The sequence below is a fragment of the Coregonus clupeaformis genome, chromosome 3 (assembly GCF_020615455.1).
Source record: "Coregonus clupeaformis isolate EN_2021a chromosome 3, ASM2061545v1, whole genome shotgun sequence".
Classification (NCBI taxonomy): Eukaryota; Metazoa; Chordata; class Actinopteri; order Salmoniformes; family Salmonidae; genus Coregonus; species Coregonus clupeaformis.
The window spans coordinates 2,415,373-2,436,025 of NC_059194.1; the positions used below are offsets into that span (position 1 = coordinate 2,415,373).

Here is a 20,653-nt window from a genome sequence, read left to right on the forward strand (position 1 = left end):
TTGACCAGAGAAATGGATGCACTGCTGTGTTTTGAACCCATTATGACGACAGGGAAGGAGGGAGAGAGAGAGAGAGAGAGAGAGAGAGAGAGAGAGAGAGAGAGAGAGAGAGAGAGAGAGAGAGAGAGAGAGAGAGAGAGAGAGAGAGAAAGAGAGAGAGAGAGCAAGAGAGAGAGAGAGAGAGCGAGAGAGCGAGAGAGAGAGAGCAAGAGAGTGAGAGAGAGAGGGAAGGATGGAGGGGATTACATCATCTATATCGGTGGCTCATTTGCTTGTAAGCCTTTTCCCTCCCAGAGCCTCTGTATACACACCGTCTCTCCCAGTCCCATCATGCATTGGGTACATACTCTCCCAGTCCCATCATGCATTGGGTACAGTCTCTCCCAGTCCCATCATGCATTGGGTACAGTCTCTCCCTGCCACATCATGCATTCGGTACAGTCTCTCCCTGCCACATCATGCATTGGGTACAGTCTCTCCCAGTCCCATCATGCATTGGGGATATGAAGTGATATACAGTATAGGATGAATTAAATTTTAATTGAATTTAGATACATCTTCATAATGGCTGACAATCAATACATAAGTTATTTACATTAGTCATTATTATGAAATATTACAATTGGAATTTACAGGAACTTTGTACAAAATATGCCTGATGCCTCGTGTTAACGTGGTTGATTCACCTCGGGTCCTGTCACAGTCATTTCTGGAGAAAAAAATTGTTTTGACCCATGCATAAAAAGACTGATGGTTTATTAGTGTCTGGTAGTTGGTAGGTAATGGTAGAGCTTGAGTTTCCTCGCTACCAAGTAGCTGCTTTTAAAAGTCCATTAGAAAGAAATGGGAAAAAAAAAAGAAAAAGAAAAGAAAAAAAACTCCAAGTACAAAGTACAGGGTCAGGAAAAATTACATTCTTTTTTTTTTCCTTCGATCAATTCAAGCTTTTAGATTTGTATAATCCGGCCACGGTACCTCTTACCTGTTAGTTAGTTAGACTGCAAAAAACAACAAAAGACCCGTTTAAATATATAATTCATTCATAATTTTTATACATCTGGCTTTTTATGAATATTTAGTTTATAAAAATGGACCATGTCCTTTTTAATATGATTTTTAAAACATTATATCTACAATTCATCAAAACATAAAACCTAATCACAATGGAACGTGTCAAAGTTCTAGAATCGATTAACTCTATTGATATGATTGTGGATTACTATATTTATGCAGCAACTTTCATTGCAATGAAAGATGGGCTTAGCTCTCTCGATGTCCATCAGCAATGTAAATAAGCACCCACCTGGGTAATAAATAAATAAAGCCAACCTCTCTCCCCTTGATGCCGCCCACACTGGCAATGCAGAGGCAAGGGTTATGCAGTACTGTCTCTCTCTTTAAACGAGGGCAGTTTGATGTGATGGACTCCTTGATTCTGTCAGTGCAACAGTCAGGTCAAAAACACTTGGCAGGTCAGAGCTTCAAGATCCACCGTCTTGCTATACTTTTACATATGAAACCTTCATGGGAACTTCAATGGCCAGAATGGATGATGGGTCATGACCTCTAGGTTAAAGGTCATGAACCCACAAAATGGCAGGACAGAAACGGCAACACTGAAGACCCATTGGAATGTCCATTGAGAAGAGTGCCCCCTATTGACCAGCTGTGGTACTTTCACTTACAGTAGCCTGTTGTTGTTGGTCCCCATTTAAACCCCAAGCTCAGCCTAAGCTATGGGTGTGAAAGGAGTGCTGCAGAAATGACGAAATGACAGAAGAAATAACCTCAACTAGTTAAAAACTAAAAAGCGTTGTGTTCCATCGTTACAGATGGAGACGCAACAGAAATGAAACAGAAGCATGCTTTTTAAAGGATGTTTTTGATATACAATAACTACAGGAAAATAGTCTATCAAGGATGAACCCCTTTAAAACCCTCTAGAAAGCCTTCCTGGATGCAGATAGCTCGGCTATGAACAAAATACATATACTAAACAAAACAAATCCTTAAAGTATATGCAAACACAAGCATAAATATTTGATCCACAGTTAAGCTACGAATGACAAATATTAGAGTGATATATTGAAATTTCTTTCGGGAACAGGCACCATGTCTGTCTGTCTGTCTTTTTAAAATCTCTCCTCTCCTCTCCTTGAAGTGTCGGTCAGTCAGAGGTTATTCCCAGATCGGAAAAGAGTCACGGCAGATAGAAGCTGACTGTAGAAGAAGTGTTCGGGTGCTGCGCTCCTTCCTTCCAAAACAATTTTATTTTATTTCACACATTTCTTTAAAATGAATCAGCAAAAAAATAGGTGTGCTGTTTCTATCTCTCATCTCCCTCTCTCTCTCTCTCTCTCTCTCTCTCTCTCTCTCTCTCTCGCTCGTCTCCATGATATCCCTCCATCCATCTCTCCTTAGTGTGCATAGTACAGCCAGTAGACCACGTTAAAGAAGGAGAACACAGTAGGGAAGATCATCCTGGACCACTTGTCGATAGAGTTCACATCAGCCAGGTCAGGGATGTTGACCTTGAGCTGCGAGGCCCGTCTCCGTAGGCGGGACTTCTTCTGGGTGGCGTGGCGCTCCAGGGCACTGTGGGGGCCTCCACCGTAGTTCTGGCGGGCCATGGCGGCCCTACGGTACTGCAGCGTGGAGCTGTCGTAGGCCAGCATGGTGTTGCGGGGGTCGCCCAGACCCCCAGCGCCCAGGGACCTGGACAGCTCAGGAGGAACACCCCCCATCTCGTTCTTCATCTCCAGGGAACCAAACAGGATGTTGTCATCAGTCAGGGAGGCGGTCATCTGTGATACGAGGAGGGGGGAGGAAGAAGAGGGGCCGTGAGAGGAAGTGAATGGAGGCAAGGTTCATAGATCATCTTATTCTTAAATCATCTATGCTTACTTAAAATACTTAAAAGGTGTCTATCTTTACGGTTAATTAAAAGACGTGTGTTTATTATTAGGTATGTGTTTTTATTTGTTCTCTTAGTTCACGTATTGTTCTGTGGTTGTACTAATGGGACACATTTGACTTAGCATAGTGTATTTACCATAACATTTTATATTTAATTAGAGATTATATTTCTATAAGTCAATAGCTAGTCATTACACATAAGTATAAGTTGACAGTCCTGTAAAGATACTATATATGTATACAGAACCAGTCAAAAGTTTGGACACACCTACTCATTCAAGGATTTTTCTTTATTTTTACAATTTTTTTACATTGTAGAATAACAGTGAAGACATCAAAACTATGAAATAACACATATGGAATCATGTAGTAACCAAAAAAAGTGTTAAACAAATCAAAATATATTTTATATTTGAGATTCTTCAAATAGCCACCCTTTACCTTGATGACAGCTTTGCACACTCTTGGCATTCTCTCAACCAGCTTCATGAGATAGTCACCTGGAATGCATTTCAATTAACAGGTGTGCCTTCTTAAAAGCTAATTTGTGGAATGTATTTCCTTATTAATGCGTTTAAGCCAATCAGTTGTGTTGTGACAAGGTAGGGGGGTATACGGAAGATAGCCCTATTTGGTAAAAGACCGAGTCCATATTATGACAAGAACAGCTCAAATAAGCAAAGAGAAATGACAGTCCATCATTACTTTAAGACAGTCAATGGTCAGTCAATACGGAAAATGTCAAGAACTTTGAAAGTTTCTTTAAGTGCAGTCGCAAAAACCATCAAGCGCTATGATGAAACTGGCTCTCATGAGGACCGCCACAGGAATGGAAGACCCAGAGTTACCTCTGCTGCAGAGGATAAGTTCATTAGAGTTACCAGCCTCAGAAATTGCAGCCCAAATGAATGCTTCATAGAGTTCAAGTAACAGACACATCTCAACATCAACTGTTCAGAGGAGACTGTGTGAATCAGGCCTTCATGATCAAATTGCTGCAAAGAAACCACTACTAAAGGACACCAATAAGAAGAAGAGACTTGCTTGGGCCAAGAAACATGAGCAATGGACATTAGACGGGTGGAAATGTGTCCTTTGGTCTGGAGTCCAAATTTGAGATTTTTGGTTCCAACCGCCGTGTCTTTGTGAGACGCGGTGTGGGTGAACGGATGATCCCCGCATGTGTATTTCCCACCGTAAAGCATGGAGGAGGAGGTGTTATGGTGTGGGGGTGCTTTGCTGGTGACACTGTCTGTGATTTATTTAGAATTCAAGGCACACTTAACCAGCATGGCTACCACAGCATTCTGCAGCAATACGCCATCCCATCTGGTTCGCACTTAGTGGGACTATCATTTGTTTTTCAACAGGACAATGACCCAACACACCTCCAGGTGGTGTAAGGGCTATTTGACCAAGAAGGAGAGTGATGGAGTGCTGCATCAGATGACCTGGCCTCCACAATCCCCCGACCTCAACCAAATTGAGATGGTTGGGATGAGTCGGACCGCATAATGAAAGAAAAGCAGCCAACAGGTGCTCAGCATATGTGGGAACTACTTCAAGACTATTAGAAAAGCATTCCAGGTGAAGCTGGTTGAGAGAATGCCAAGAGTGTGCAAAGCTGTCATCAAGGCAAAGGGTGGCTAATTGAAGAATCTCAAATATAAATGATATTTTGATTTGTTTAACACTGTCAAGGTAGATGTAGGTGGGTGTGGTGGTGGAATCAGGCGCAGGACGCAGAACGTTAGTCCAACAGACTTTAGTAGATGCACACAAAAACAATCACGAATAAATGCCCTGAGGCGAAAACTCCGCACGTAGGCGAAAATAACGGGCGCACTAACAGGTGCGACAAAACACTCCAAACAATATGGAGAAATAGCTCAACCGAGCAAACAGTAGAATAACAGCCTACCGGCACGACAGTAAAACAATCACACACAACACTAGACAAACACAAGGAGAACTTATAGGACACTAATACACTAAACGAAAACAGGTGTGACAACAATCAGGCAAAAGCAAACGAACATAGAAACATGCAACGGTGGCAGCTAGTATTCCGGAGACGACGAACGCCGAAGCCTGCCCGAGCAAGGAAGAGAGGCAGCCTCGGCCGAAACCGTGACAGTACCCCCCCCTTGACGCGCGGCTCCAGACGTGCGCCGACTCCGGCCTCGGGGACGACCAGGAGGACGCGGAGCAGGATGCGTCGGGTGCCCACGATGGAATTCCGTCAGGAGAGATGGGTCCAAAATGTCTCTCCTCGGCACCCAGCACCGTTCCTCCGGGCCGTACCCCTCCCACTCCACTAGATATTGGAGACCCCCCATCCGACGTCTCGAATCCAAGATGGACCGCACGGAGTACGCCGGTGCCCCCTCGATGTCCAATGGGGGCGGAGGAGTCTCCCTGATCTCACTTTCTTGGAGTGGGCCAGCTACCACCGGCCTGAGAAGAGACACATGGAACGAGGGGTTAATACTTTTATACTCAACAGGTAGTTGTAATTTGTAACACACCTCGTTCAACCTTCTCAGGACTTTAAATGGCCCTACAAACCGCCGACCAAGTTTCCGACAGGGCAGGCGGAGGGGCAGGTTTCTGGTAGAGAGCCAGACTCGATCACCAGGTGCGTACACCGGTCCCTCACTGCGGTGGAGATTGGCGCTCGCCTTATGACGACGGAGGGCCCGCTGCAGGTGGACGTGTGCAGCGTTCCATGTCTCCTCCGAGCGCCGCACCCACTCATCCACCGCAGGAGCCTCGATCTGGCTCTGCTGCCAAGGTGCCAGAACCGGCTGGTAACCCAACACACATTGGAAAGGGGTTAGGTTAGTGGAGGAATGGCGTAGGGAATTCTGGGCCATTTCGGCCCAGGGAACGTACCTTGCCCACTCCTCCGGCCGGTCCTGGCAGTATGTTCTAAGAAACCTACCCACATCCTGGTTCACACGTTCCACCTGCCCATTACTCTCCGGGTGGTAACCCGAGGTGAGGCTCACTGAGACCCCCAACCGCTCCATAAAAGCTCTCCAGACTCTGGAGGTAAATTGGGGACCTCGATCAGACACAATATCCTCGGGTACCCCGTAGTGCCGGAACACATGGGTGAATAGTGCTTCGGCGGTTTGCAGGGCAGTAGGAAGGCCCGGCATAGGGAGCAAACGACAGGCCTTAGAAAACCGGTCCACAACGACCAGTATAGTGGTATTCCCCTGTGAAGGAGGAAGGTCAGTGAGGAAATCCACCGAGAGGTGAGACCATGGTCGTTGTGGAACGGGCAGGGGTAGTAACTTACCCCTAGGCAGATGTCTAGGCGCCTTACACTGGGCGCACACCGAGCAGGAGGAAACATAAACCCTCACATCCCTCGCCAACGTGGGCCACCAGTACTTGGCACTAAGACAGTGCACTGTCCGGCCGATACCAGGGTGTCCAGAGGAGGGTGACGTGTGAGCCCAATAGATCAATCGATCCCGAACCTCGAGCGGAACGTACTTCCGACCCTCCGGGCATTGAGGTGGACTAGGGTCGGTGCGTAACGCTCGCTCGAGTTCAGCATCGACCTTCCACACTACCGGTGCCACCAGACAAGACTCCGCAGTATGGGAGTGGAATCCACGGACCTCTCCTCCGTGTCATACCGCCGAGACAGTGCGTCTGCCTTACCATTCTGTGACCCAGGGATGTACGTGATCTTAAATGTGAATCGGGTCAAAAACATATTCCACCTCGCCTGGCGAGGGTTCAGCCTCCTCGCTGCCCGGATGTACTCCAGGTTACGGTGGTCCGTCAAAATGAGGAAAGGGTGTTGAGCCCCCTCAAGCCAGTGCCTCCACACCTTTAGGGCCTGTACCACGGCTAACAGCTCCCTGTCCCCTACGTCATAGTTTCGCTCCGCCGGACTGAGCTTCTTGGAATAAAAAGCACAGGGGCGGAGTTTAGGGTGGCGCGCCGGACCGTTGCGAAAGCACGGCTCCTATACCGGCCTCTGACGCGTCCACCTCTACCTGAAATGGCAAAGAGGGATCCGGATGCGCCAGCACCGGGGCCGAGGTAAACAGGTCCTTCAGCCTCCCAAACGCCCTGTCCGCCTCGGCTGACCACTGCAGACACACCGGACCCCCCTTCAAAAGAGACGTTATGGGAGCTGCCACCTGTCCAAAACCCCGGATAAACCTCCGGTAGTAATCGCAAACCCCAAAAACTGCTGCACCTCCTTCACAGTGGTTGGCGTTTGCCAATTACGCACGGCTGACACCCGGTCTACCTCCATCTTCACCCCTGACGCAGACAACTGATAACCCAAAAAAGGAGACCGACTCCTGGAAAAACAGACACTTCTCTGCCTTGACATACAGGTCGTGCTCCAACAGCCTCCGCAACACTCTGCGCACCAGGGCCACATGCTCGACTTCGGGTAGGCGAGTACACGAGAATGTCATCTATGTACACGACCACCCCCTGCCCCTGCATGTCCCTGAAGATCTCATCCACGAATGATTGGAAAACTGAAGGAGCGTTCATCAACCCGTATGGCATGACAAGATACTCGTAATGGCCCGAGGTGGTACTAAAGGCTGTCTTCCATTCATCGCCCCCCCCTAATGCGCACCAAGTTGTACGCGCTCCTGAGATCTAATTTAGTGAAGAAACGCGCCCCGTGCAATGACTCCGTCATGGTCGCAATCAGCGGGAGTGGATAACTGTACTTCACCGTGATCTGATTGAGACCACGGTAATCAATGCACGGGCGTAACCCACCATCCTTTTTCTTCACAAAAAAGAAACTCGAGGACGCAGGGGAAGTGGAAGGCCGTATGTATCCTTGTCTCAGAGATTCGTCTATGTAAGTCTCCATAGCTCTCTTCTCCTCCTGAGACAGAGGATACACATGGCTACGTGGGAGCGCAGCTCCTGCCTGGAGGTCTATCGCACAATCTCCCTGCCTATGGGGAGGCAACTGCGTCGCCCTCGACTTACTGAACACAATAGCCAAATCCCCATACTCAGGGGGAACGTGCAATGCGGGCACCTGGTTTGGACTCTCCACCGAGGTAGCCCCTACGGAAACGCCTAAACATCGACCCACACACTGGGCAGACCACTCCATCAGAGCCCTCTCCTGCCACGAAATAGATGGGTTATGGGTACTCAACCAGGGCATGCCCAGCACCACCGGATACGCAGGCGAGTCGATCAGAAATAGCTGGATCATCTCCTGATGACCCCCCTGCGCACACATCCTAAGTGGCGCCGTGACCTCCCCTGATCAAGCCCGCACCCAACGGACGGCTATCTAGGGCATGAACGGGGAAGGGGACGTCAACAGGGAGAAGGGGAATCCCTAAGGCTAAACAAAATTTCTTATCAACGAAATTCCCAGCCGCGCCTGAATCTACCAGCGCCTTATGCTGGGAATGAGGTGCTACCTGTGGAAAACGCACAGGTATACAGAAGTGTGCAACAGAGAGCTCTGGGTGAGTGGGGCGCCTACTCACCTGGAAGGACTCCCCAGTGCGGGACCTGTCGTCTTCTCCCCTAGGAGGCCATCCCCAGCACCTAGCCGCGGTGTGTCCTCCCGACCACAGTTGGTGCAGGAGATGGACCCCCTCGTAATCCGACCCCTCCTCTCTCTAGCGCCAGCGCCACCGAGCTCCATGGGGCACGGCTCGGAAGCGCTGGAGGGTGAAATGGACGGACCCCCCTCGGGACGTCCGCGGGTAGCTAGCAGGGTATCCAGCCTGATGGACATGTCGACCAACTGGTCGAACGAGAGGCTGGTTTCCCTACAGGCCAGCTCCCTACGGACGTCCTCACGTAGACTACATCGATAGTGATCGATGAGGGCCCGCTCATTCCACCCTGCATCCGCCGCTAGAGTACGGAATTCCAAGGCGAACTCCTGGGCACTCCTCTTCCCCTGCCGGAGGCAGAACAGACGCTCCCCCGCGGCTTTCCCCTCCGGGGGATGGTCAAACACCGCCCTGAAGCGGCGGGAGAACTTGTCGTATGTGATGGTGGTAGCGTCTATTCTCCTCCACTCTGCGTTGGCCCATTCCAACGCCTTACCGGAAAGGCAGGAGATCAGGGCGGACACGCTCTCGTGTCCCGAGGGCGCCGGGTGCACGGTGGCCAGGTAAAGCTCCACCTGGAGAAGGAATCCCTGACACCCGGCAGCGGTCCCATCGTAGGCCCTCGGGAGCGAGAGTCGAACTCCTCTGGGTTCCGGAGCAGGAATGGGCTGACTTGCCGATGGTGCGGGCAGGGACGATGGTGGTGGAGGTGTCCCTCGGGTCTCCCAGCCTCGGATGGTGGTGATCACCTCCTGCAGTGCGGACCCCATCCGCAGGATCTGGTCATTCTGCTCGCGGACCCTGTCCTCCAGCGTCGCCTGTGCTGCTGCGGCTCCTGCTGATTCCATTCGAGTGGTGTGTGATTCTGTCAAGGTAGATGTAGGTGGGTGTGGTGGTGGAATCAGGGGCAGGACGCAGAACGTTAGCCCAACAGACTTTAGTAGATGCACACAAAAACAATCACGAATAAATGCCCTGAGGCGAAAACTCCGCACGTAGGCGAAAATAACGGGCGCACTAACAGGTGCGACAAAACACTCCAAACAATATGGAGAAATAGCTCAACCGAGCAAACAGTAGAATAACAGCCTACCGGCACGACAGTAAAACAATCACACACAACACTAGACAAACACAAGGAGAACTTATAGGACACTAATACACTAAACGAAAACAGGTGTGACAACAATCAGGCAAAAGCAAATGAACATAGAAACATGCAACGGTGGCAGCTAGTATTCCGGAGACGACGAACGCCGAAGCCTGCCCGAGCAAGGAAGAGAGGCAGCCTCGGCCGAAACCGTGACAAACACTTTTTTGGTTACTACATGATTCCATATGTGTTACATAGTTTTGATGTCTTCACTATTATTCTACAATGTAGAAAATAGTAAAAATAAAGAAAAACCCTTGAATGAGTAGGTGTGTCCAAACCTTTGACTGGTACTGTATGTATATATATATATATATATATATATATATATATATATATATATATATATATATATATATATACAGTGGGGAAAAAAAGTATTTAGTCAGCCACCAATTGTGCAAGTTATCCCACTTAAAAAGATGAGAGAGGCCTGTAATTTTCATCATAGGTACACGTGAACTATGACAGACAAATTGAGAAAAAAAAATCCAGAAAATCACATTGTAGGATTTTTAATGAATTTATTTGCAAATTATGGTGGAAAATAAGTATTTGGTCACCTACAAACAAGCAAGATTTCTGGCTCTCACAGACCTGTAACTTCTTGTTTAAGAGGCTCCTCTGTCCCCCACTCATTACCTGTATTAATGGCACCTGTTTGAACTTGTTATCAGTATAAAAGACACCTGTCCACAACCTCAAACAGTCACACTCCAAACTCCACTATGGCCAAGACCAAAGAGCTGTCAAAGGACACCAGAAACAAAATTGTAGACCTGCACCAGGCTGGGAAGACTGAATCTGCAATAGGTAAGCAGCTTGGTTTGAAGAAATCAACTGTGGGAGCAATTATTAGGAAATAGAAGACATACAAGACCACTGATAATCTCCCTCGATCTGGGGCTCCACGCAAGATCTCACCCTGTGGGGTCAAAATGATCACAAGAACGGTGAGCAAAAATCCCAGAACAACACGGGGGGACCTAGTGAATGTCCTGCAGAGAGCTGGAACCAAAGTAACAAAGCCTACCATCAGTAACACACTATGCCGCCAGGGACTCAAATCCTGCAGTGCAAGACGTGTCCCCCTGCTTAAGCCAGTACATGTCCAGGCCCGTCTGAAGTTTGCTAGAGTGCATTTGGATGATCCAGAAGAGGATTGGGAGAATGTCATATGGTCAGATGAAACCAAAATAGAACTTTTTGGTAAAAACTCAACTTGTCGTGTTTGGAGGACAAAGAATGCTGAGTTGCATCCAAAGAACACCATACCTACTGTGGAGCATGGGGGGTGGAAACATCATGCTTTGGGGCTGTTTTTCTGCAAAGGGACCAGGACGACTGATCCGTGTAAAGGAAAGATTGAATGGGGCCATGTATCGTGAGATTTTGAGTGAAAACCTCCTTCCATCAGCAAGGGCATTGAAGATGAAACGTGGCTGGGTCTTTCAGCATGACAATGATCCCAAACACACCGCCCGGGCAACGAAGGAGTGGCTTCGTAAGAAGCATTTCAAGGTCCTGGAGTGGCCTAGCCAGTCTCCAGATCTCAACCCCATAGAAAATCTTTGGAGGGAGTTGAAAGTCTGTGTGCCCAGCGACAGCCCCAAAACATCACTGCTCTAGAGGAGATCTGCATGGAGGAATGGGCCAAAATACCAGCAACAGTGTGTGAAAACCTTGTGAAGACTTACAGAAAACGTTTGACCTGTGTCATTGCCAACAAAGGGTATATAACTAAGTATTGAGAAACTTTTGTTATTGACCAAATACTTATTTTCCACCATAATTTGCAAATAAATTCATAAAAATCCTACAATGTGATTTTCTGGATTTTTTTTCTAATTTTGTCTGTCATAGTTGACGTGTACCTATGATGAAAATTACAGGCCTCTCTCATCTTTTTAAGTGGGAGAACTTGCACAATTGGTGGCTGACTAAATACTTTTTTCCCCCACTGTATATATATATATATATATATATATATATATATATATATATATATATATATATATATATATAAAATATATATATATATATATATATATATATATATATATATATATATATATATATAAATCATTCTCATGGAGAAATCCTCTTCACTGTCATCTCAGAATTTCAGCCAACCTGTGGTTAACATTCTGTGATTAACATTCTGTGGTTAACATTCTGTGGTTAACATTCTGTGGTTAACATTCTGTCTAGTCAGAACAAGACAAACCAAGTAAACAAACAACGTAAACAAAAGGAAGAAATGTGAGAGGATAAAGGTTGAGAGAAACAGTAATAAGGAAATATTGCAAAGATGAAGGAGAGGTTAAGGTTGAAGGTTCAGGGGTCAAAGTTAGGTTTAGGTTAGGAGAGACGCTGTGAGGACTGAGGAAGTGGATCGGAAGTTTCTTCATCCATAGCCTGACTTCAGAACCAAACAAATCTCTAAATCAAATAAGATTTTCAACTTATTAGTAAAAATAAAAATAAACCTCATATCTGTTGTTTATACTCTGTTCCAAGGCCACTCAGTTGGCAAAACTCAGAATGAGAAATAATATTTTATATTTTTCTTCTCTGTTAGGCTGAGCGATAATATGTCACTAACCATCTCATTTCCTTTCAATTGCTTCACTTGTTATTTGGGAGAGTTATCAATTTACCTCAGATATTCATTTTTCTGTCATATCAATATTAGCTTTGGAATAGCTTAGTAATTACAACCAGCATTTCCAGTCCCTCCATTTTATAGGTTTCCCATCAATTTAAGGTGTATAATATCTTCACTGAGAAGTAGACTGTGTCCCAAATGGCACCCTATTCCCTATATTGGCCCTGGTCAAAAGTAGTGCACTAAATAGGGAATGGGGTGCCATTTGGAATGCAACCCAAACTATGCTGTAATTTATTTAACCATTACTATGACATGTTTGTCAGGAAAATGCATGAAGAGCAAATCAAGAGAAGGGAAAAAAACACAATGGTAGGAAGTGATGATTAAAGTTGCCTTTAAAAATCTATAGAATACAAATCAAAGAAATGCACAAAAATACTACAGTATTTTCCTCTGATCGGGGGGTTGATTCAGATTGATGACATTTGTTAAAGTTTTGACTTTCAAAACCTTCCAGTACCTTATTTCTTTGCTCGCCTAGTCCTAATGCGGCATCGTCCACAAAGATGGGATCCCACATCGTGTCATACGCGTCAATTTCCCTCTGTTTCATTCTGGCATACAGAGCATCATCTCTCTGAACTACATTTCCCACCATCCACTGCAAGCATACAAAATCAGCACTGTTACCATGGAGAAATCGCAGCTTGCTGTCAGATGTTGTCAGATCCTGGTCTAACTAATAAATATATATTTTCATTGAACTGTGGGTTGATAGATACACATGGCTACACCAGTGAGACATGAAGGTGTAGTAGAACCCTGGTAAAGGACATCACGTCAACAGTTGATCACAGAAGCATCACATTGACCTTGAGAGTAAGAATAACCTGTGTTCTCCTACTGCATCCAACACCACATTCCACCAACAACACAACCTTTCTAGAACCATCTGTCCCTACTCCCTACCTTATTGGGGTCGGGTCGGAGTTTCTCATTGTTGGCGACGGCTAGTTTCTCGGCGGCCCTCTTCTGCCTCTGGGGCCCCCGTCCAAAGAAGATGTAGTTGACGAAGGCGTACTCTAGCAGGGCCAGGAAGACGAATACAAAGCAGCCCATCAGGTACATGTCTATAGCCTTGACGTAGGGGATCTTAGGCAGCGTCTCTCTCAGATGGGTGTTGATGGTGGTCATGGTCAGCACCGTAGTGATACCTGGAGATCACATTTTACATTTACAGTCAACGCATTCACCAGAATAATGTCGTAAACAAATAATTCAGAGCCTATAAGCTTTATAATAGTTATCAAAAAAACACTGGAGATCATTGGAAAGAGAAATTAGTCGTAAACAAGCAATTAAGATGACTAATTATAAAACTAGTGTTTTCAACGTTACTGTCCTCACCTGCTACCCAGACGATAAACGGTTTTTCATGATTGTTTTTCAATTGTGCTCTCAATCGAATCAAAAACTCTTAACCTAAAATGGGTGTCAGGTGGGTGTCAGGTGCGTGTCTTCAAAGTAAATGAAATCAGCTACAGTTTCTATCTGATTCTGTATGCGATAAGGGACCAGAATAACCCTGTGTCCTCCTGGTACAGGGTCAGGAAACAATAACCCTGTGTCCTCCTGGTACAGGGTCAGGAAACAATAACCCTGTGTCCTCCTGGTACAGGGTCAGGAAACAATAACCCTGTGTCCTCCTGGTACAGGGTCAGGAAACAATAACCCTGTGTCCTCCTGGTACAGGGTCAGGGAAACAATAACCCTGTGTCCTCCTGGTACAGGGTCAGGAAACAATAACCCTGTGTCCTCCTGGTACAGGGTCAGGAAACAATAACCCTGTGTCCTCCTGGTACAGGGTCAGGAAACAATAACCCTGTGTCCTCCTGGTACAGGGTCAGGAAACAATAACCCTGTGTCCTCCTGGTACAGGGTCAGGAAACAATAACCCTGTGTCCTCCTGGTACAGGGTCAGGAAACAATAACCCTGTGTCCTCCTGGTACAGGGTCAGGAAACAATAACCCTGTGTCCTCCTGGTACAGGGTCAGCAAACAATAACCCTGTGTCCTCCTGGTACAGGGTCAGGAAACAATAACCCTGTGTCCTCCTGGTACAGGGTCAGGGAAACAATAACCCTGTGTCCTCCTGGTACAGGGTCAGGAAACAATAACCCTGTGTCCTCCTGGTACAGGGTCAGGAAACAATAACCCTGTGTCCTCCTGGTACAGGGTCAGCAAACAATAACCCTGTGTCCTTCTGGTACAGGGTCAGGAAACAATAACCCTGTGTCCTCCTGGTACAGGGTCAGGAAACAATAACCCTGTGTCCTCCTGGTACAGGGTCAGGAAACAGCCAACAGTGAAGTGAAAAGTAAACTAGCGTAGTAGTTTGGCACCCTTACAGACCTAATGAACCCACATGGACAGATGGAGCCTCATTCTACCGACCTAATGAACCCATATGGACAGATGGATCCTCATTCTACCGACATAATTAACCTATATGGACAGATGGATCCTCATTCTACAGACATAATGAACCCATATGGACAGATGGATCCTCATTCTACAGACATAATGAACCCATATGGACAGATGGATCCTCATAACCCAACATCCACATGACACTTCCGCCTATTTGTGTGCTGGCACACGTGTGGGGGTATGTGTGTGTTCATTCATGGCTGTGTATGTGTGTGTGTATCAGTTCCAATGTGAGTTTGCATGCCTGCCTGCGTGCGTCTGTGCATGCGCGTGTACGTGTATGTGAGTATTGGGTCTCTGTCCAAATTCCAGGGGACCAACCACAGGGTTCAGGAAGGTACAGACCCTGTGTCTGTAGATATCAGAAGGTACAGACCCTGTGTCTGTAGATATAAGAAGGTACAGACCCTGTGTCTGTAGATATCAGAAGGTACAGACCCTGTGTCTGTAGATATCAGAAGGTACAGACCCTGTGTCTGTAGATATCAGAAGGTACAGACCCTGTGTCTGTAGATATCAGAAGGTACAGACCATGTGTCTGTAGATATCAGAAGGTACAGACCCTGTGTCTGTAGATATCAGAAGGTACAGACCCTGTGTCTGTAGATATAAGAAGGTACAGACCCTGTGTCTGTAGATATCAGAAGGTACAGACCCTGTGTCTGTAGATATAAGAAGGTACAGACCCTGTGTCTGTAGATATAAGAAGGTATAGACCCTGTGTCTGTAGATATCAGAAGGTACAGACCCTGTGTCTGTAGATATAAGAAGGTACAGACCCTGTGTCTGTAGATATAAGAAGGTATAGACCCTGTGTCTGTAGATATCAGAAGGTACAGACCCTGTGTCTGTAGATATCAGAAGGTACAGACCCTGTGTCTGTAGATATCAGAAGGTACAGACCCTGTGTCTGTAGATATAAGAAGGTATAGACCCTGTGTCTGTAGATATCAGAAGGTACAGACCCTGTGTCTGTAGATATCAGAAGGTACAGACCCTGTGTCTGTAGATATCAGAAGGTACAGACCCTGTGTCTGTAGATATAAGAAGGTATAGACCCTGTGTCTGTAGATATCAAAAGGTATAGACCCTGTGTCTGTAGATATCAGAAGGTACAGACCCTGTGTCTGTAGATATCAGAAGGTACAGACCCTGTGTCTGTAGATATCAGAAGGTACAGACCCTGTGTCTGTAGATATCAGAAGGTACAGACCCTGTGTCTGTAGATATCAGGAGGTACAGACCCTGTGTCTGTAGATGTCAGAAGGTACAGACCCTGTGTCTGTAGATATCAGAAGGTACAGACCATGTGTCTGTAGATATCAGAAGGTACAGACCCTGTGTCTGTAGATATCAGAAGGTACAGACCCTGTGTCTGTAGATATCAGGAGGTACAGACCCTGTGTCTGTAGATATCAGGAGGTACAGACCCTGTGTCTGTAGATGTCAGAAGGTACAGACCCTGTGTCTGTAGATATCAGAAGGTACAGACCCTGTGTCTGTAGATGTCAGAAGGTACAGACCCTGTGTCTGTAGATATCAGAAGGTACAGACCCTGTGTCTGTAGATATCAGAAGGTACAGACCCTGTGTCTGTAGATGTCAGAAGGTACAGACCCTGTGTCTGTAGATATAAGAAGGTACAGACCCTGTGTCTGTAGATATAAGAAGGTACAGACCCTGTGTCTGTAGATATCAGAAGGTACAGACCCTGTGTCTGTAGATGTCAGAAGGTACAGACCCTGTGTCTGTAGATATCAGAAGGTACAGACCCTGTGTCTGTAGATATCAGAAGGTACAGACCCTGTGTCTGTAGATATCAGAAGGTACAGACCCTGTGTCTGTAGATATAAGAAGGTACAGACCCTGTGTCTGTAGATATCAGAAGGTACAGACCATGTGTCTGTAGATATCAGAAGGTACAGACCCTGTGTCTGTAGATATCAGAAGGTACAGACCCTGTGTCTGTAGATATCAGAAGGTACAGACCCTGTGTCTGTAGATATCAGAAGGTACAGACCCTGTGTCTGTAGATATCAGAAGGTACAGACCATGTGTCTGTAGATATCAGAAGGTACAGACCCTGTGTCTGTAGATATCAGAAGGTACAGACCCTGTGTCTGTAGATATAAGAAGGTATAGACCCTGTGTCTGTAGATATCAGAAGGTACAGACCCTGTGTCTGTAGATATCAGAAGGTACAGACCATGTGTCTGTAGATATCAGAAGGTACAGACCCTGTGTCTGTAGATATCAGAAGGTACAGACCCTGTGTCTGTAGATATCAGAAGGTACAGACCCTGTGTCTGTAGATATCAGAAGGTACAGACCCTGTGTCTGTAGATATCAGAAGGTACAGACCATGTGTCTGTAGATATCAGAAGGTACAGACCCTGTGTCTGTAGATATCAGAAGGTACAGACCCTGTGTCTGTAGATATAAGAAGGTATAGACCCTGTGTCTGTAGATATCAGAAGGTACAGACCCTGTGTCTGTAGATATCAGAAGGTACAGACCATGTGTCTGTAAATATCAGAAGGTACAGACCCTGTGTCTGTAGATATCAGAAGGTACAGACCATGTGTCTGTAAATATCAGAAGGTACAGACCCTGTGTCTGTAGATATCAGAAGGTACAGACCCTGTGTCTGTAGATATCAGAAGGTACAGACCCTGTGTCTGTAGATATCAGAAGGTACAGACCCTGTGTCTGTAGATATAAGGAGCAGCCCAGTGTTACCCCCTTTAACCATCTGGGCAGCGTCCCAAATGACACCCTATTTTTTTTTACCACAGCCCTATGCGTAGTGCACTACATAGGGAATAGGGTGTCATTTGGGACTCAGGCCTGGTATTAGTCACAGCGCGATTCATCTGTGTTTTTAGACCCAACACACCCATTGTGTTTGATACGTTAGTCATCTGCGTGCATAATCTGCATTTGGTCAGATTCATAGGTATTATGAATAACTCTGCCATCCATTGGCCTCGTAGTCACACAGCTGGCTACGTCTGTTGATGCTGCTCTGCATGGCCTCACACAGCTGGCTACGTCTGTTGATGCTGCTCTGCATGGCCTCACACAGCTAGCTACGTCTGTTGATGCTGCTCTGCATGGCCTCACACAGCTGGCTACGTCTGTTGATGCTGCTCTGCATGGCCTCACACAGCTGGCTACGTCTGTTGATGCTGCTCTGCATGGCCTCACACAGCTAGCTACGTCTGTTGATGCTGCTCTGCATGGCCTCACACAGCTGGCTACGTCTGTTGATGCTGCTCTGCATGGCCTCACACAGCTGGCTACGTCTGTTGATGCTGCTCTGCATGGCCTCACACAGCTGGCTACGTCTGTTGATGCTGCTCTGCATGGCCTCACACAGCTAGCTACGTCTGTTGATGCTGCTCTGCATGGCCTCACACAGCTGGCTACGTCTGTTGATGCTGCTCTGCATGGCCTCACACAGCTGGCTACGTCTGTTGATGCTGCTCTGCATGGCCTCACACAGCTGGCTACGTCTGTTGATGCTGCTCTGCATGGCCTCACACAGCTGGCTACGTCTGTTGATGCTGCTCTGCATGGCCTCACACAGCTGGCTACGTCTGTTGATGCTGCTCTGCATGGCCTCACACAGCTGGCTACGTCTGTTGATGCTGCTCTGCATGGCCTCACAAGAAGCAGCTAAAGACATTTCCGAACGCAACATTAGATCCATCCCCTATTTTTTTATTCAGCTATATCAAACCTGGACATCGGGGATAGATAAACCAGTCAGGTGCATATTTAGGCATCATGGACTCAGATGAAAAACAGACAGACAGACAGAGCCAACCAGCCAGCCAACCAGCCAGCCAACCAACCAGCCAGCCAGCCAGCCAGCCAGCCAACCAGCCAGCCAACCAGCCAGCCAACCAGCCAGCCAACCAACCAGCCAGCCAGCCAGCCAGCCAGCCAGCCAGCCAATCAACCAGCCAGCCAGACAACCAACCAGCCAGCCAATCAACCAGCCAGCCAATCAGAGAAGGCAATCATGCATAAGAGTAAAGCTAATGAGAAAAACAACAAACAGGATCTAGTTCAACCAATAAATCCCCTGACAATCACCTGACAATCCCCTAACAATCACCTGACAATCCCCTGACATAACCTGACAATCCCCTGACAATCACCTGACAATCCCCTAACAATCACCTGACAATCCCCTAACAATCACCTGACACAGGTCAGTGGGCTGAGGCGCTCATTAGGACCTTATCCTTATCAAGTATTTTACATAATTATTGGCCAATAACCTGGGTTACGGTTTCACAAATCATTCACAGTACTAATATGATTGTCATTAGATAGCAATAGGATCAAGGTGCAAGGAATCTATCTAATTGCAGTAGCTGGTTTATGGCAGTATATTAATGCTTCATTTATATACATCACCCATGGAAAACGATGCATATTTTATATGACATTTCAAACGATGCGAACACTTTGACACCAATGTTTGTAAACATGGCTATACCGTATACGTTTAATTTGATTGATTGATTGACTGACTGACTGATGAATCTCAGTGGCTTTATTGATCGATCGATCGATGGGCAGTCTTACCAAGGGCCACTCTGGCAGCGGAGGCATCATAGTTGATCCAGAAGGAGACCCAGGACAGGATGGTGATCAGGATAGAGGGCATGTAGGTCTGGAGGATAAAGTAGCCGATGTTCCTCTTCAGCTTGAAGCTCAGAGACAGGCGGGGGTAGGAACCTGCATGGAGGAATACAGAACATTATTTTATTTTATTTTTTTGCTTTATTTAACCAGGTAACCCATTGAGAATAGATTGTATTTTACAATAACCACTAATGTGGTGGGAATAAGAACTCTAAAGCATAGAAAGGTAATATACAGAATATCTGTGTATCACTCCTGAATAGCTACAGTATAACCGTAGATATACATACAGAACCAGTCAAAAGTTTGGACACACCTACTCATTCAAAGGTTTTTTTTTTTTTTTTTTTTTACTATTTTCTACAATAGGGCTATCTTCTGTATACCACCCCTACCTTGTCACAACACAACTGATTGGCTCAAACGCATTAAGAAGGAAAGAAATTCCACAAATTCCACAAATTAACTTTTAACAAGACGCACCTGTTAATTGAAATGCATTCCAGGTGACTACCTCATGAAGCTGGTTGAGAGAATGCCAAGAGTGTGCAAAGCTGTCATCAAGGAAAAGGGTGGTTACTTTGAAGAATCTCAAATATAAAATATATTTTGATTTGTTTAACACTTTTTTAATAGTTTTGTGTCTTCACTATTATTCTACAACGTAGAAAATAGTAAAAATAAAGAAAAACCCTTGAATGAGTAGGTGTGTCCAAACTTTTGACTGGTATTGTAGGTATACTGTATCAAAATGGCCGCCACTGTGTACCTGTGGAGAAGACCACGTTCTTGGAGACCAGTTTGTAGTCCACGATGGAGAACTGAGGCAGCTCTATTCTCTCCACCCCAGACACAGCTCCATCTCCCCCTCGCCAGTAGAACTCAATGTCATCAGTGGTGTAGCCATCTGCAGAGGACAAACACAGGTACTGGAGTCTTAGAATACATACCAAACTAACATAGTGGGCCAAAACGGGAGCAATGCTCAAATGGTTATGGTCAATGTCAAAAGGCAGGGACACAAGTCTCTCACACATGTTGAGTTGACAACTGGTTTTCCTCAAAGGTTCTATTCTTGGTCCTGTAATGCTTACTATTTACATCAATTATTTATATTCTGGTTTGTCAAATGCTCCTAGAGAACATAATGGGAGGTTTAATAATAAATACAATTAGAAATGGAGATTACAGAGGACATTTCAGGGGACCAAAAATTGCTAGCTAACTGGGTAGATCCTCT

The 20,653-nt window shown here is 46.2% G+C and overlaps 1 protein-coding gene across 2 annotated transcripts in view; it reads right to left on the reverse strand.

Moving 5' to 3' along the window:
- Positions 1 to 521: 521 nt before the first annotated feature.
- LOC121538981 (gamma-aminobutyric acid receptor subunit beta-2) overlaps positions 522 to 20,653 on the reverse strand; it is an 89,844-nt gene continuing 69,712 nt past the window's right edge. Inside the window, exons 6-10 of one of the 2 annotated variants that reach the window (XM_041847146.2) lie at positions 20,183 to 20,320; positions 19,354 to 19,506; positions 13,235 to 13,479; positions 12,786 to 12,926; positions 522 to 2,804 (exon numbers count right to left, since the gene is read on the reverse strand). In XM_041847146.2, coding sequence (XP_041703080.1) covers positions 2,418 to 2,804; positions 12,786 to 12,926; positions 13,235 to 13,479; positions 19,354 to 19,506; positions 20,183 to 20,320 — 1,064 coding nt within the window. In that variant the 3' untranslated portion in view covers positions 522 to 2,417. The remainder of the gene's footprint in view (positions 2,805 to 12,785; positions 12,927 to 13,234; positions 13,480 to 19,353; positions 19,507 to 20,182; positions 20,321 to 20,653) is intronic. The other variant, XM_041847153.2, reaches the window with a different exon arrangement.